Source organism: Heterocephalus glaber, unplaced genomic scaffold (assembly GCF_053883595.1).
Source record: "Heterocephalus glaber isolate CG9 unplaced genomic scaffold, H.glaber_assembly_v1.0 deba00000546, whole genome shotgun sequence".
Classification (NCBI taxonomy): Eukaryota; Metazoa; Chordata; class Mammalia; order Rodentia; family Bathyergidae; genus Heterocephalus; species Heterocephalus glaber.
Window position 1 is genome coordinate 38,577,230 of NW_028258147.1, and position 16,514 is coordinate 38,593,743.

The following is a 16,514-nucleotide window of genomic DNA, read 5'->3' on the forward strand; positions in this document are numbered from 1 at the left end:
TTATCACACACTCATTTTTATAGCCTGTGCATGCTACTCACATGTTTATTACATTATAGCAATTTGAGATCTTCTAAACATGGGACAATTGATATCTTGTGTTTCAGTTTAGAATGTATGCCTTTAATGTAAAAATTGATTGATTAGTGAAGCCTAATTGTTTGCTTTTGTAAAAATGAACACTAAGAGCACAGAAACATTAATTGAATATTTCTTGATATCAGAGCCCACTTTTAGAAGATGCTTATGGTTTTCACTGTTAGAGTTTAAACTGAAAGGAAAACTGGAAATGACTTCTTGAACATTTGAGGATAGCTCAGGATGAGTAGTTGGGCAGGTAATATAAATATACTTTTAATTTTCACCTGTCTTTTAACATCCAGCTTGTGCTGGACTAATACCTAAAAGGTCAAGGGAACATTTCCATCTGTGTGTTCCACTTTCCGACAAGTTCTGTCGCTTCTTTCAATGTGTGGATATGGAGATGCCAGCCAGAAGAACACATCAATGATGCTGATGTAGCGAGAGCAGATAGGGCTACAGTGGTCCTTGTTGCCTGATGCGCCAACACCGCCCACGGTCATTTACAATACTCATTTTTCTGAGACTTACTGTGTGCCAGGCACTCGCCCAAGCGTACTTCACACACGACTGCCTTCTTTATCATCCTTTTAAGAACTAGAAGACTTTAGGCTTGGGAAATTTCAGGCACTTGCCTGAGATTATAAAGCAGTTAGGCCAAGAACTGGGATCTGAGCCAGAGTAGAAACCATTCTTAAGTATTCCTATGCAATATATTGCTACAGATATAGTTGCATAGTGATCATCTTCTCTGCTTATCGTAACCCCTTCTTATTTGTTAAGCACGGTGTGATATATCACTAAAATCTAAGAGTGCATGGTCTGATTGGGAGAAATGCATTAATTAGAAAACAGAATGTGGGCAATGTTCTTGTTGTTTTTCAGGTATGCGTATTATTATACTGGAATCGGTGCTGGTGTGCTTATTGCTGCTTACATTCAGGTGTCATTTTGGTGCCTGGCAGCTGGAAGACAGACACAGAAAATTAGAAAACAGTTTTTCCATGCTATAATGAAACAGGAGGTAGGCTGGTTTGATGTGCATGATGTTGGAGAGCTGAACACCCGTCTCACAGAGTAAGTACCTAGTTTTATGTGTAACTCAGATGTAGTTTTTATTGTAAATGAAATGCGATAGATGTCATCAAATCTTTTTAGGAGATACTAGTGCACCATTCAGAGGACTAAGTTCCTTCCGAGTAGCAACCATGTCCTGTGCACCTGGCATGGAATGGTGGGAACTGCTTGACTGGCAGTGAGTCGGGGAGTAAAGCAGTATGCAGCAGAGCAATGAAATGATACTTACTGGTTAAATTTCCATGTAGTTTGAAATTTCTGCGTTGCCTACTTCCTGAGTAACCACCTCCATTTCCTGGGACCTTGTGTACTACGGATTTCTGTTGTCAATGACAGACCTTCTACTAGGAACCGACACCCTGATGAATGAAACACACATGCACAGAAAAACCCTAGATATGATCTGATTTATGATGCGCTCAAGAAAATGAAACCAAACAAAACAAAATACAAAAGTGGGCATAGGAGAAAAGTTCTGTGTTTGTACTTCTGATGTTTCTTCTAACATTATCTGTTCTTTAGTGATGTTTTCAAAATTAATGAAGGAATTGGTGACAAAATTGGAATGTTCTTTCAATCAATGGCAACATTTGTGGCTGGTTTTATAATAGGATTTACCCGTGGTTGGAAGCTAACCCTTGTGATTTTAGCCGTGAGCCCTGTTCTTGGACTATCAGCTGCTATCTGGGCAAAGGTAGGTGAGCCCTCTGAATCTAGGTTTTAACTACTGCCTATACCCTGTGGAAGGGTCTTGAGCCATGATAGCCCTAATGTTGTATTTCATACTTGCTTTTATACCTTCTGGTCAAAAGCAGTAGGATAATCTGATGCAGCCTCACCGAGTACTGCCTCTGCCATGGCTCTGTAGTTCCTTGTACACTTGGTTATTTGGGGAAGGGGCAAGAGGAAGGAAGTAGCTTTTATACTTCATTCTCTGGCTGGTATGAAATATATGCGGAACTCTAGAGTTTATGTTAGCGTTAGGGTTAGGGCACACTTAAATCATTTTTTATTTTATATAAAAATAAAACAAAATTTCATAACCAAATAATAAGACAATAGTTAATACACTATGTACCATTATCTTCAAAGTTGCTACTCATAGTACAGGACACAGACAAAAAGATTCTCCTACAAAGAGGAAACAGATAATAGCACAAAAGTTTCTCTCCAGCGACCTAAGAGGAACTAGTAATATGAATGTAACAAATTAGCATATATATTAAAATATTTTTGAAACAATAGAATAGGTAATTTATTTTCTTTTTAATGCTTACAAAACACCAAGATAGGGTACATCCTTTGCCATAAAACAAACCTTAGTGAATTCAAAGGAATGCAAACCATAAAGTGTCTTTTCTTTGACTATTGAAGTAAAAAAAGATAAGAAAATTTCTAAACACATGGAAACAGCACACTCGCCCTTTGATCATACAAAAAATCTTTAAATTTAGAGACACATAGAACAGCAATAACAAAAAGAACTCTAGTAGTAAATGTTTATATTTGAAATGAGGAAATGCCTTAATTCAGTACAGTAACCTAAGTTCCTATCTCAGGAAATTAGAAAAAAACAATAAAATAATACCGAGCAAGTAGAAGAAGGAAAGTACAAAGATAAATGCAGAAAGCAAATTGAAAACAGAAAAAAAAAGAAAACAAACGGAAAATAGATTTTTAAAATATTTATTAATAAATTTGTCAAGTCTCTAGTGAAGTTGATAAAAGTAGAGACAGAAGACACAAGTAGCCAATATCAGAATCAAATTGGGAATGTCACTAATCATATACACACTAGAAAGATAAGAGAATGCTACGGACAACTTTATGCTCATAAATTTATGGATCATTTCCTTAATAACCACAAAATACTCAAACTCAACTGAAAGAAACTAATCTAGCTTTTGTAAATAGGAAGTGGTGGAAGGGTTGAAGGGAGGGGAGAAGAATGGGAAAAAAATAAAAGTGAAGATATATCATGGACTGGTACGAATTCCCTATGATGAATGAGATCATTATGTATACCTAAAATGTACAAATAAACTTAATTAATCAAAAAAGAAAAAAACTCCTAATTATAAAATATGTCTTGGTAACACTTCTGCTGTTGGGTCAGGAGGAAAGGAGAGAATCACTGTCAAAGCTTGCCACGTGAGCTCTGTGTTCTGCAGATCTGTTGGCTCAGGAAAGGCCCTGACCACCCTACCCCAGTGCTTACATGACTGCGGAATGTGGAGTGGGGCAGCCCTCAGAAGATGGCTTTGAGGAGTTAGGAAGGTCTTGTGGATCAGTGGGCTATTGTTTGGGGGACCAAAGAGGACAGATAACATGCAGCATAATGTCTGCACAGAGAACATGAGTAATACATGTTCACAGGCCTTCACCCATTCTTGCAGTTACCATGGCTCCTTTACTTTCACACACAGGAAAGGATGAAATGTACTATGAAAATCACTTTGATCATTTTATACCAGGAAATAATATTGAACAGATGAAGAATTCTAGAAATACCATACATTAGCTGTTGAAAGTACAGTGTGATTTAATCAGAATTTTATTACAAATTGTGTACAATGCATACTTACATGGTTGTGCTCTCCAGCATTTCTAGTACAGGCAGAAATCTTAGTGCTTTGCCAGACCAGTTGGCCCAGCTTTCATAACTGTTCACATATCTGTGGCTTTAGAGAGATTCACTCCAGTGATGGTTAATTCAGGCTTTGAAGCCATGGCACCCAGGCTTGGATCCTGGATAGTCCACTGAGTAGCAAATTGCTTAATGCTCGTTTCCATTTTCTCATTTATAAGTGGGAAAACTAATATGTAGTCACTGTGCATTGGAGAAGAACAAGTAAAATCTTTTGCCTACAGAATAAGTGCTCAGGAACCAAACCGAAGAAGCAAAGAGCATCCAGGAAGCAAAGAGCATCCAGGAAGCAAAGACTTCCCTTGGTGGCAGCATGTATTCATTTTTCTAGGAGCACCAGCAAAGGAGACTCTGCTTCCCTGGCATGTGAAGCCTTGAAGTCTGGGGTCCCCTGCATTCCTCTACCCTTATCCTCCTTCACACTTCCAAACCACAGTATCGTCACCAATTAGTGTGTTCACACATGTAAATACCGAATAGTTTTTCTGGTGTGAAAAACTGAAAGTGTAAATAAGAATCAAAATATATAATTAATGTTGTGAAATAGAAAATGTCTAAAGGAATAGGGGAAGTGGGAGGGGAAGGAGAAAGGAAAGAAGGGAAAAGAAAAAATATGAGAAAAGGAAAAAATGGAAACAAAGACTTTGTAAATAGGGAAGGGTGGAGGGGGTGAAGGGAGGGCAGGGAATGGGGAAAAAATAAGAACCAAGATACATCATGTAAAGGTACAAAATCCCAATAATGAATGTAACTGTACTGTACACCTAAAATGTACCAATAATCTAAATGAAAAAAAAATTAGTGTGTTCATTGTGCACCATATTTCATTGATATATGTATATATCCTGTTTTCTGTTTATAATTATAGTATAGTATAAATTTAACATCTCCACATTTTAGTTATATTTATGGAGATAAGGATCCATGAGGTTTTCAGTACAAAATGCTGGGGATTAATCTAATTTTTTATACTCTATTTTAGACTAAATTCAAGGTGTTTACAGAGTGAATATATGCTAAAGTATGAATATCATAACCACAGACAACTCAAAAAAAGATTGTTTCTCAAGCATTAATATACCAGCAGCGTTTGTGTGTCTGTGTATTTTTACTTTGAAAAACATAACTTACTAAAATTTTTAAATCACTCTAAGTTGCAATTTTAATATTTTAACAGGTACTGTCTTCATTTACGGATAAAGAGCTCTTGGCCTATGCAAAAGCGGGAGCCGTGGCTGAAGAAGTCTTAGCAGCCATTAGAACTGTGATTGCATTTGGAGGACAGAACAAAGAACTTGAAAGGTTTGAGCTCTTGTTTGTTTGTTTGTTTGTGTATTTGAGTTAGGGTCTCCTTTATGTAGCCCAGGCTGCCCTCAAACTCATGGCGATCCTCCAGCCTCAGCCTCCCTAGTGCTGACATTACAGGCGTGTGTCACCACGCCTAGCTCTGTGTTTCTTATTTAAACTGAGATGTGCTAAATTCTGTGTCAGCTCAGATGTCAGATGTCCTGGGGACAGTTTTAATTAGAAGAGGTTTTTTTTTTCTAATATATATATATATGATTCCTTAAATAACAATGGATATCCTACAGCATTAGTAAAGGAAAATTTGCAATTCTAGTCCTACTGTTTTTGTATCTTATAATTCAAAGAATTCCCTTGTGTTGTCTAGATGAGTAATGACAAAATTAATTTATAAAATCTATAAAATAATTTTCTAAGGCTGAAATATGTTTTATATCTCTGATTATTATTGTTTTTGGCCTATTGAACTAATTCTTGATTCTGTAATATTGAATGATTATTTTCTATAAGGCCTATGGAATATTTTAATCTGTGGATTATTTTCCGTCTTGCCCAGGTTCCGACTTAGGTGAGGTATATTCTGTGATTTGATGATAACATTATAAGCACATTGTTAGAAAAAATTGAAGATCTTTCTCATGATGGGTTGCTTAGCATTAATCTTGTGACTTACTTTTTATCAGATTTGAGTATAAATGCTAAAGTAATTAAATTCATAATATTCATCAGATCTATTGATGTCTGAGTATTACAGGACTTTTTTTTAACATTTAATACAGTTATAGATAAAAGAACCTTTTGTTTAGGGGATTATAAATTGTGTTGTAAAGCCATCAGGAGGATTTTATTTAACCTATGACAAGATGAGAGCTTGTATCATAAGAGCAGGACACATGGCCTTTGACTCTCTAGTTCTGACAGTGTTGTCTTTCTTCACTTTGTGCTTAAATCGGTAGTTGTGGTAGAATTTTTTTTTTTTTTACAGCATACATGTGTTTGGAGTTCTGTTTTGTTCATAAAGACAGTTCATGCTAGCTGAGTCCCATAGTTTAAAGGAAGCCAATATCTACATTTTGTGATGATTTTTGCCAGAGGTTTTGTTTTCGCTTTGAAATGTCTGACTAATAAAATGGCATGTTTTGCTTAATGACTGGCCTAACATCTAGTCGAATAGCAGGAGGAGGAGAGGGGACAGACAACTAAAACAAAACAAAAATAGAAAAGAAGGCATCTAATATACCAGTTGGAAGAAATATTACTTAAATAAAGTACTGAATCATAATATTATATTTAAAGTGGCATTAAATTATAGAATTTTTTAAAATGCTCTGAAAATATGAAAGTTCCTGAGGGTGAAGAGTGTGAATTGAGTGTGTGGTCAGGGAAAGCCACTTTGAGGAATTTCCATCTCAACTGAGACCTGCGGGATGAGAAAACCCCAAGGTAGAAGTAGGGATGGGGTTGGCTGAAGAGAAGTCTCCAACTTTACTGCCATAGGAAAGGCCTTGATGCTTTCTGGGAAATCCGAGGAGGCTTTTGTGACTAGTTCCCGGTTGAGGGCGAGGAGGTTAGGGTGGGTTCGGGCTAGACATTGGAGTCACTTGTAAGCTATGGTGAAGAGTTAGGATTTATTCTGAGGACTCGGGGAATGGCTGACAGTGTTATAATAGAGGAATGATCGGTCACGTTGTGTTGTAAGATTATTTCTCACTCTGTAAAGTTTCTGACGCATGAGAGAAATAGAGGGTGGAGTCAGAGAGCACAGAGGGGGCCGGTGTAGGGGTTTGGGTTAAAAGGGGAATGGTGGACTGAGAGGAGGGAGGAGAGGGGGCACAAGGACAAGATTTAGGGTTTAGTTTGGAAGGAGAGTTGGTGAGACTTCTGAGACCAAGTCCAGTCCCTTAGTTTTCTTTCAAGCTCTCCTCTGCGTCCATGTAGATAAGCAATTAAAGTCTCCGTTTCACTTTCTCTTCCACATAGCAGTTGCAAGAGGGGCTTACTCTCTCGGAATGAGAATTTAACCAGAATTAAAAATAAATTTAATTTGGCACTTAGGAGTAGTCTTGTTATCCTTAATCTAAAAATATTTTTCTCTCCGTGCATCTTGCAAATGTGTGTGTATGAGTATTGATTGTTATTTGCTTGAAGTAAATGCCCTTGCTGTTTTAAGTACCTACTTGAATCAGTAAATATTTTCATAATAGTTAAGAAGAATAACATTTTAAAAATGCTTTACTACTTTAGGCCATTTTAGGAACTGTTAGTTTAAGTATCATTTTCTTACTAAAGTTTCTAATGAATAGGATGATTTTAAAAGTTGGTTTTATAGGAGTGACATTTTTATTAAGAAACTAACCAGAAAGCCTGCGTAAAAGGAGTAGTGTTTGTCTGCTCCCTTTTCTACCCTTTATTTTCATTTATGGCATCTAAATGATTTTCTTCCCTATTACTTCTTCTTGTGCAAATGTCTCTTCTTGCCGCATAGGACGACATCGTATCAGTGAAATGGTTTCCACAGTCTCGGTAAGCAAGACCTGAAATATGAGTCACAGGCATTAAAATTCCTTGGTGAAATCATGTTTAATTTATTCCAAGTGGTACCTTTTATTTCAGCTCAACTACTAAAATGGGGAACACACACACACTCTTATGAAATGTGTATATTAAAATTAATTTTTTATTCAAAGATTATGCTGGCAGGCCAGAATTTACATATTTTAGCCATGTGCTTAAATTTGGCCTTTAGTGGACAGGATTGTCATGTAAATTTCATTTGGCATGCTCTTGTAGCTGTGGTAAAGTATCTAGCTTGAAGAAGTCGTGAAGGCAAGAAAGACTGCTTGCTCACATCTGGGCAGGGCTTGAACTCTACTGTACATACAAATGAAAGAACTTTCTAACAAAAATTGATAGATATTTGCAGTGATATAGTGATGCATTTAATTGATCAAAGGCAACAAAATATGAATCCGCTGTAGAACTCTTCTTTCATTTCAACAATTATGAGCTGCTTTTTGCAAGGCAGTGCTCTAGGTTCTTCAGAGAGTTCTGATAATAGGATAATGATAGATTTAAGGCTCAGTTATTGTCTTTTTTCTAATAATTTCACCTTGGTGTTCTATATTTTCAAAGTTATCCTTTCTGTATGACTCTTCAGCCCTATTTTCTTATATCCATTTATCTTTTTGAGGTGAATAATGCGCTGTATTTCTTTCAAATGAAGGTAAGGTGGCACACACCATTTCTTTTATCTTTAACATAGAAATTGTTCACTCTTCAAAGATTTAAAAGTACAGTAAAGCCCTTGGTTTGTGAGCATAATTCATTTCATGAACATGCTTGTTGTAATATAAAGCGCTTAATATATCAAAGTGAATTTCCCCATAAGAAATAGTGGAAACTCACATGATTCATTCCACAACCCAAAAATAGTTATATAAAAATGATTACAAACTGTAATATAATACAAAACAATAAAGAAAATACAACATATAAAGAAAAATAAACAAATTAACCTGTAGTTACTTTTGAAAACCTTCTTGGCTGGTGTAAGGGAGACGAGAGAGGAGGGTTATTGTGTAGAACGAGTTTCACTATTGCTAACGGGATCACCGCTGTCTGTTGGCTCAATGGAATCTTTTTTTCTTTTCATGCAACTTTAAGAAAGAACATATCCAATGACACTTGCTTTTGCTTCCTTTTGAGGATTTTGTGGAAATGTGACATTGCCTTGTCCTTAAACAGATTTATAGCTCCCACTGGGTGGTGCTTTTCTACATAATTTTGCACTGTTTCCCACATTTTACACATCTCCCTAATCTCATCTGAAGGGAGGAATTCCTCTGCCTATTTCTCTTCCTCCTCTACAGAGGAGATATTTTCCATAATCTCTTGCTCTTGGGAGAGAAGTGCCCATAATCCCAAGGGGCAGGGGAAGGAACCATTAGCTCAGTTGTGAACATGTACCTTTTGGCATCATGTACTACTTGCATTGCAAGACATCACTAATATTTATTAGAAATGTTTGCTCATCTTGCAGAACATGTTACTCATAATCCAAGATTTTATTGTGCTTACAGTATCACTTGGAAAATAACTCATAAGAACTGAAAAAGAATATGTCAGTGGACCGCAACATTGGCTTTTGGTTTTTCAGTTCACTTCTTTGTTTTCAGCCCCTTTTATAGAATTCATTATATTAGTTCCAAGCAGTCTTAATGGATGCTTTCCAAGACTTTTGTGCTGTCAACCGGGTATAAGGCTATCCTTGTACTGACATTTTGGTTTTCATAATCACTGCAGCCCGAAGGTCTCTGGTGGCCCAAGCCACATGCAAGAGCCATTTTTTCTAGCTTCCACCTGGCACAGAATGACAAATGCTAGGAAAGATGTGTAGGCAGTATGGAGAAAGGATAAAAGAAGGAGACACTGATGAACAGTGATAAGCTATCACATATTTTTAAGTAAAAATATTTTTATGGATTAGTGACTTTTAAAATACATATGTTTGGAATTAACATGTACTACAATTTATTTCAATATACAAATATGACATATCAATTGAAAGCTCTCAAAATGCTTTCACACAAGTAATCTCACAGTTGGTCCTTAAAACAGTCCTTGAGGGAGGCAGAACAAAGATCAGGCTCTCCAAACTTCTTTTGTTTTGTTTTCTTTTTTGGTACTGGGGACTGAACTGGGAGATCCTTCCGCTTGCAAGGTAGGCAGTGGAACCACTGAGCTAAATCCCCGGCGCTCTAAACTTCCTTAAGGTTCAGAGATTTAAATTACTTTCTTCTGCGTAGTACTTTCTGGTATTATATCTCCATTATGTTAATTAATGACAGAGGCATACAGATTTTGAAGAAGTTTTTCCCATAGGTTCTATTTTGTTTTATGTATGAAAATATATCTTCCAGAAGTTTGCAAAATATTGCTTCACTTATTTTGATCTTGCTAAGGCCAAGGTTGGAGCTTTCAAATTTCCTCACAAACAAACTGCTCTCTGTAAGCCTCAGTTTTTCTGTCTACAACAAGGGGAAGAAGGAGTAGTAACTAACTGTACAGGGCTTGGCACACTGTAACTCCTCAATACCATCATGCTATATTGACATACTTTTCCTAAAATGTATAGATGTATGTGATAATTTTCATTCTTTCTCCCAGGTACAATAAAAATTTAGAAGAAGCTAAAAGAATTGGGATTAAAAAAGCTGTCACAGCCAACATTTCTATTGGTGCTGCTTTCCTGCTGATGTATGCATCTTATGCACTGGCATTTTGGTATGGGACCACCTTGGTCCTGTCTGGTGAATATTCTATTGGAAAAGTACTCACTGTAAGTTATATGTGAGTTATAAAAAGAAATCATCACCAAAAATGTCAATGAAATTGAGCAGTATTGGTTTAACTTGAGAAGAACATATTTTGAAAAACAATGGAATATTAGAAACGTGTAAGGTGGCACTGGGCTGTAATTCCATCTATTTGGGAGGCTGAGGATTGCCAAATATGAGGCCAGCAACATAGCAAGACTATGTCTCAAAAATAATATAAAAAGGCTTAGGGATATGTCTCAGTGTTACAGTGGGTGCTCAGTATGCGTGAAGCCCTGGGTTCAATCCACAGCTCCACAGAAGATAAAACAGAAAGAAAAATAAAAAGTAGAAAGGGAATTAGATGCATCTAGCAAACAATCTTCTCTTTTTTTTACATCTCTTGCATAGTTTTTCCTGTGGCTGACCAGTATTAATGTTAATAATCTCTCTAGCATGGATTTGATATGATGAAATCATTTCTTTGTGCCAAATCTGATGGTAGGCTCTTCACATTTGTTTTCCAATTTACTGTTCACAAAACAAATGGTAAAACACATAGTTTAATTTAATTTTTTAAGGTCAAGCATAAATATAAATACCTGTGGAAAACTGTGTTTTGTTGAATCCATTAAAACAGTTCCTTTTCTCAAGCTTCAGTTTTGTAATATCAATGTAATAATTGCCTCTTGTTATTTTTAAATAGTTGCCTCATCCAACATTTTGACACTGTTAGTTTAGGAGTGGCTTTTACCAGAATTTCTAATCATAGATGTATACTGTTTAACTGTGAAGTAGATAAGCAGTTTATTTTATTTTATTTATTTTTATTTTGCTCTGCTTGAGGTGGAGCCCAGGGCCTCACTCATGGTAGATGAGTGCTTCTACCACTGAACTATGTCCTCAGTCCTAAATAAGCAGTTTAAATTCAGTATTCCTGGAATCCAAATCTGCTTCACAGAGTAGAGGTATCCAGAAGAGTAAGTATAGGATTTGATGGGTGTGGTTCAAATTCCAGGTCTGCACTTACTAGCTGTGTTATGTAGGGCAGTCACCTAAATCTTGCAGGCCTGTTACCTCTTCCGTCAAATCGATGTGTGAAGTGTGTGCCCTCCCTTTGAGTATTGTCGTAGAATGTGAAATAATGAGTGTAGAATCACTTAGCCAAATTCCTTCTGTGTAAACTTTTAGGCAATGTAATTCCCATATGATTTAGGAAAAAATGAATAGTGACAATAGTTTGCCTTAACTTCTAATAGAAACAGAAACAAGTGTTTACGTCCCATTTTGCCTTCCCAGGGATCTAAATAAAAATTCTAAGCCATTGAAGAAATACAAAAATGTTCTATTTATGATATTATGACCACTTATTTACATCACTGTTTCACTGATCAAGTGAGGCCAATTGTGCGTTGTTAATATACTAAATAAAAGAATTTAAACATTAAAATTTTTTACATTTTAAAAATTTATATTACTTTCACTTGACAAATTATAATTGTATTAGTGTTGTACAGTATAATGTAATTTTTTCATATATATATATATATACACACAATGTAGAGTGATTAAATCAAGCTAATTAACATCTATCACCTTAATATTGTTGAGGTAGAACATTTAAAATTTACTCTTAGTTATAAACTTTTAAAGTATTTTTAATATTCATATTCTTACATTGCCTTGCAATTTAAAAATGGAGTTAGTTATGATGGAAGAAAGAAGTATGGAATATATATAGTAAACACCAAGTAACTTGATGGTTTTCCTTCACATTCCTCAGGTCTTTTTTTCTGTATTAATTGGGGCTTTTAGTATTGGACAGGCATCTCCGAATATTGAAGCATTTGCAAATGCAAGAGGAGCAGCTTATGAAATCTTCAAGATAGTTGATAATGTAAGTCTGAGCAGGCTTGTCGCTAAGAACAGATTTTCTGTTTAGAGAAAATCTCTTCAATTTTCTTATCATTTTATCTTGTTCTCCACAAAATGTCACTAAGAGGTAGTTACTGTAACTTATTAACTTACTGATCTTCTGAACATTGATTCTGTGTAGGAGCCATGCATTGACAGCTTCTCAACAAATGGCCACAAACCAGACAATATTAAGGGAAATTTGGAATTTAGAAATATTCACTTCAGTTACCCATCTCGAAAAGAAGTCAAGGTATGAATGACTAAACAATATGTTGGATGAAACATTTCTGACACTAAGAGATATATAGAAAGGAAAATGCATGTGTACTTTAGCCTAGTATTGAATAGAATGTGGCCTGTATCTGTTTGTGTGAATTGTCTTGAAGTCTGCTTCTCCCTTGCCTTGGTAGATCTTGAAGGGCCTCAACCTGAAGGTGCAGAGTGGGCAGACCGTGGCCCTGGTTGGAAACAGCGGCTGTGGGAAGAGCACGACGGTGCAGCTGTTGCAGAGGCTCTATGACCCCAGCGAGGGCACGGTGAGCGGGACTTGGGCCCTCAGCAGTCACCGCTGCAGATCCTTCTCGTGTTGTGGTCTCAACTGCAAGTGTATGGAAATCTCACTCGTTTTTTATTTCAGGTCACTATTGATGGGCAGGACATCAGGACCATAAATGTGAGGTATCTGCGGGAAATTATCGGTGTGGTGAGTCAGGAACCTGTTCTGTTTGCCACCACGATAGCTGAAAACATCCGCTATGGTCGAGAAAATGTCACCATGGATGAGATTCAGAAAGCTGTCAAGGAAGCCAACGCCTATGACTTCATCATGAAACTGCCTCATGTGAGTGGTTCTTTCAAAGCAGAGAGCTCTGGTCCATTATAATCCATATGAAATTAGGAAGCTACTACAAATTGGAGGAGTAGCCTAAGAATGGAAATCAAGGTTACCTTGTGTGTGGCAAGATCAATTAGTGGTAGATAACAGTTTTTAAAAGTGTGGTTATATGTTGCAGATTTTATTTTTTTATTTTTTTATTTTTGGTACTGGCGGTCGAACTTGGGACCTTGTGCTTTCGAGGCAGGTGCCGGAACCACTGAGCTAAATCCCCGGCCCAATGTTGCAGATTTTAAAGAATGGGATTTTATTACCTGTGAGGCTTGGGTGGTTTATGGGATCACTTCCCAATTTAAAATGTGATGTGAAAAAACTTGTTCTTTTTCTCTGTCTTTGGTGATTTTTCTGTTGTAGAAATTTGACACCCTAGTTGGAGAGAGAGGGGCCCAGCTGAGTGGTGGACAGAAGCAGAGAATCGCCATAGCACGTGCCCTGGTGCGCAACCCCAAGATCCTGCTGCTGGATGAGGCCACGTCAGCGTTGGACACGGAGAGTGAAGCAGTGGTCCAGGTGGCCCTGGATAAGGTCTGTGAGCCCTGGTTCGCACCAGCTGGTCTTAAGGATAATAGCGTTATCTTGTTAATTCTTTTATTCTGATTTATTTTTTTTTTATTTCTGATTTTTTTCCCCCAGGTGATTCCTTTACCTATGAAAGTATTAGGCCTCCAAGACATTCAGGGTGTTAGAGGAGAAACAGTTCATGGCATGGCAGGCAGGAAGCACTTAGCTTTCCTTCTTTCCCTTTTATCCAATAGAGTCTACAAGCCTATTGGTTGTGCCACTCAGACTCAGGGTGGGGCTTCTGTCCTCAATCAGTCCATTCAGCTACACCCAGAACTATTCTAAACTAATTACTGGGTTAATCTAATGATATGCATCTTTAATCCAGTATCACAGACCCATGATCCAGCTACCTCCAAAAGCCCCACCTCTAAGTACATGAAGCTTTGGGGGATAGCTAGATATTAACCATAACTACCTTCTTGCAATTCCATAGTACATGAAAGACTTATTCACCATATACAGTCTGAGTGTGCTCCTTCTGTTCAGGCAGACTCTTTGTGGTCAGTCTTCATATATTACAGTAACCATGCCACCTCTGTGAGGACAGGGAATGTACAGACCTTAACCAAAGCTGCTTTGGGTAGGACTGTCACAAAGTTTCAAAGATAAACCCACATTCCTTACAATTCTCCTCTCTCCAACAATAAAATGTTTTATGTTCCTTTAAACATCCTATCAGTAGATTATTGCGGGAGTGAAAAGCAGTTTGCCAAACATTCTGTGAACCAAAGTAGAAGCAGATGAGATTATGACTGCTTTTTTGCCATAGCATATCTGAGATTTCAATCAGTATTTTCCTGTTGTTTCCTTATCTTTGTTTTCACTTTATTCTAAAGTGGAACCATGTATTAAATTAGAAATAAAAACAGTTTTGAAAGATTTCATTTAAAATATTTTTCTTAACTAAAATCAAAATGGATTAAAGATCTAAATATTGAAATAGAAACTCTGAACCAGTTGGAACAGAGGTTAGGTAGAACCCTTGAAGACATCGGTGTAGGAAAAGATTTTATGAACAAAACCTCAGTTGCCCGTGAACTAGCACAAACAATCAACAAATGGGATCTCTTCTTATTAAAAAGCTTCTGCACAGCAAGAGAAAGCACCAGCAGTGTGACGAGAACCCACAATGTGGGAAAAAATCTTCACCTGCTCTTCCTCAGACAAAGGTCTACTATTTCGAATCTATAAAGAACTTAAAAAGATCAGACCTCCCAAATTTAAAGACCCAATCCAAAAATGGGCATCTGAAATGAACAGACATTTCTCAGACAAGGAGAAATAGCAAATAAATACATGAAAAAATGTTCAACATCACTGGTCATTTGAGAGATGCAAATGAAAACAACACTGAGATTACACTTCACTCCAGAAAGAATGGCTGCTATCATGAAATCAACCAATAACAAATGCTGGTGGGGCTGTGGGGAAAGAGGAACCCTGCTCCACTGCTGGTGGGAGTGTAGACTGGTGCAAGCACTGTGGAAATCAGTATGGAGATACCTCAAAGAACTAGGACTGGAAGTCCCATCTGACCCCGCTATTCCACTACTGGGTATCTTCCCCAAAGAATTAAAAGAATCATACCACAGTGATATATGTGCACCCATGTTCATAGCAGCACAGTTTGTAATAGCTAAAACTTGGAAGCAGCCCAAATGCCCATCAACTGGAGACTGGATAAATGTGTTTTTTTAATAAAATGGACTACTACTCAGCCATAAAAAATGAGAAATTAGAGACATTTATAGCTAAGTGGATGCACATTGAGGCAATACTTTTAAGTGAAATAAATAGGACACAGATGTGTAAATACTGAATAGTTTCTCTGGGGTGAGAAACTGAAAGTGTAAATAAGGACTAAATGTATAATAGGTAATGTGAAATAGGAAGAAAAGGGGCAAAGGGGAAGGAAGTGGGAGGTCTAGGGGAAAGGATAGAAGGGAATGGGATTAATATGAGAAAATGGAAAAATAGGAACAAAATCTTTGTAAATAGGGAGGAATGGAGGGGTTGAAGGGAGGGCAGGGCAAGGGTGAAAAATAAGAACCTAGAGAGACTATGTAGAGGTGCAAATTTCCAATGATGAATGCCATTATATTGTATACCTAAAATGTACCAATGATTAGAATGAATAATCGATAATGCAAAATAGGAAGAAAAGGTCCAAAGGGGTAGGGGTAGTGGGAGGGGCAGGGGAAAGGAAAGAAGGGAAAGGAAAAATGCTGAGAAATGGAAAAAATGGAAATAAAGTCTTGTAAATAGGGAAGGGTGGAGGGCGTGAAGGGAGGGCTAGGAATGGGGAAAAACTAAGAACCAAGATGCATTATATAAAGGTACAATTCCCAATGAGAAATGTAATTGTGTTGTATACCTACAATGTACCAATAAGAGAATTTAATACAAAAAATATATATATTTTTCTTTAGAGTACAAAGTGTGGGATTTAATTTCACATGCACTTGTTTTCTCAAAACAGCCAATGAATTGGTGCATTGTTTTTTCTTTCTAGTTACTGTATTCTCATTTTCCTCGTTTTTCTTTTCAGGATTTTTAAAAATTCTTTTTTATCTGGTTTGTGGTGTCTTTGTGTATGTGTTTATTTTAAATTTTATTGCTTCTTACTGGAGACAAATAGTGACAGTAATCACAAGCATTGGGAAAGTTACAAAGGTTTAAGAAATTTTAGATAAGTTCTGTTTATGTGCCTGTT

At 36.9% G+C, this 16,514-nt stretch overlaps 1 protein-coding gene across 5 annotated transcripts in view; it reads left to right on the forward strand.

Moving 5' to 3' along the window:
• The window catches only part of Abcb1 (ATP binding cassette subfamily B member 1), a 222,447-nt gene that overhangs the window by 151,111 nt on the left and 54,822 nt on the right, over window positions 1–16,514 (forward strand). For all 5 annotated transcript variants that reach the window (XM_087204488.1, XM_087204485.1, XM_087204489.1 and 2 more), the window contains 9 exons: window positions 967–1,158; window positions 1,681–1,852; window positions 4,983–5,107; window positions 10,277–10,448; window positions 12,209–12,322; window positions 12,482–12,592; window positions 12,753–12,878; window positions 12,980–13,183; window positions 13,592–13,762. In XM_087204488.1, the coding sequence (XP_087060614.1) occupies window positions 967–1,158; window positions 1,681–1,852; window positions 4,983–5,107; window positions 10,277–10,448; window positions 12,209–12,322; window positions 12,482–12,592; window positions 12,753–12,878; window positions 12,980–13,183; window positions 13,592–13,762 (1,387 nt within the window). The remainder of the gene's footprint in view (window positions 1–966; window positions 1,159–1,680; window positions 1,853–4,982; window positions 5,108–10,276; window positions 10,449–12,208; window positions 12,323–12,481; window positions 12,593–12,752; window positions 12,879–12,979; window positions 13,184–13,591; window positions 13,763–16,514) is intronic.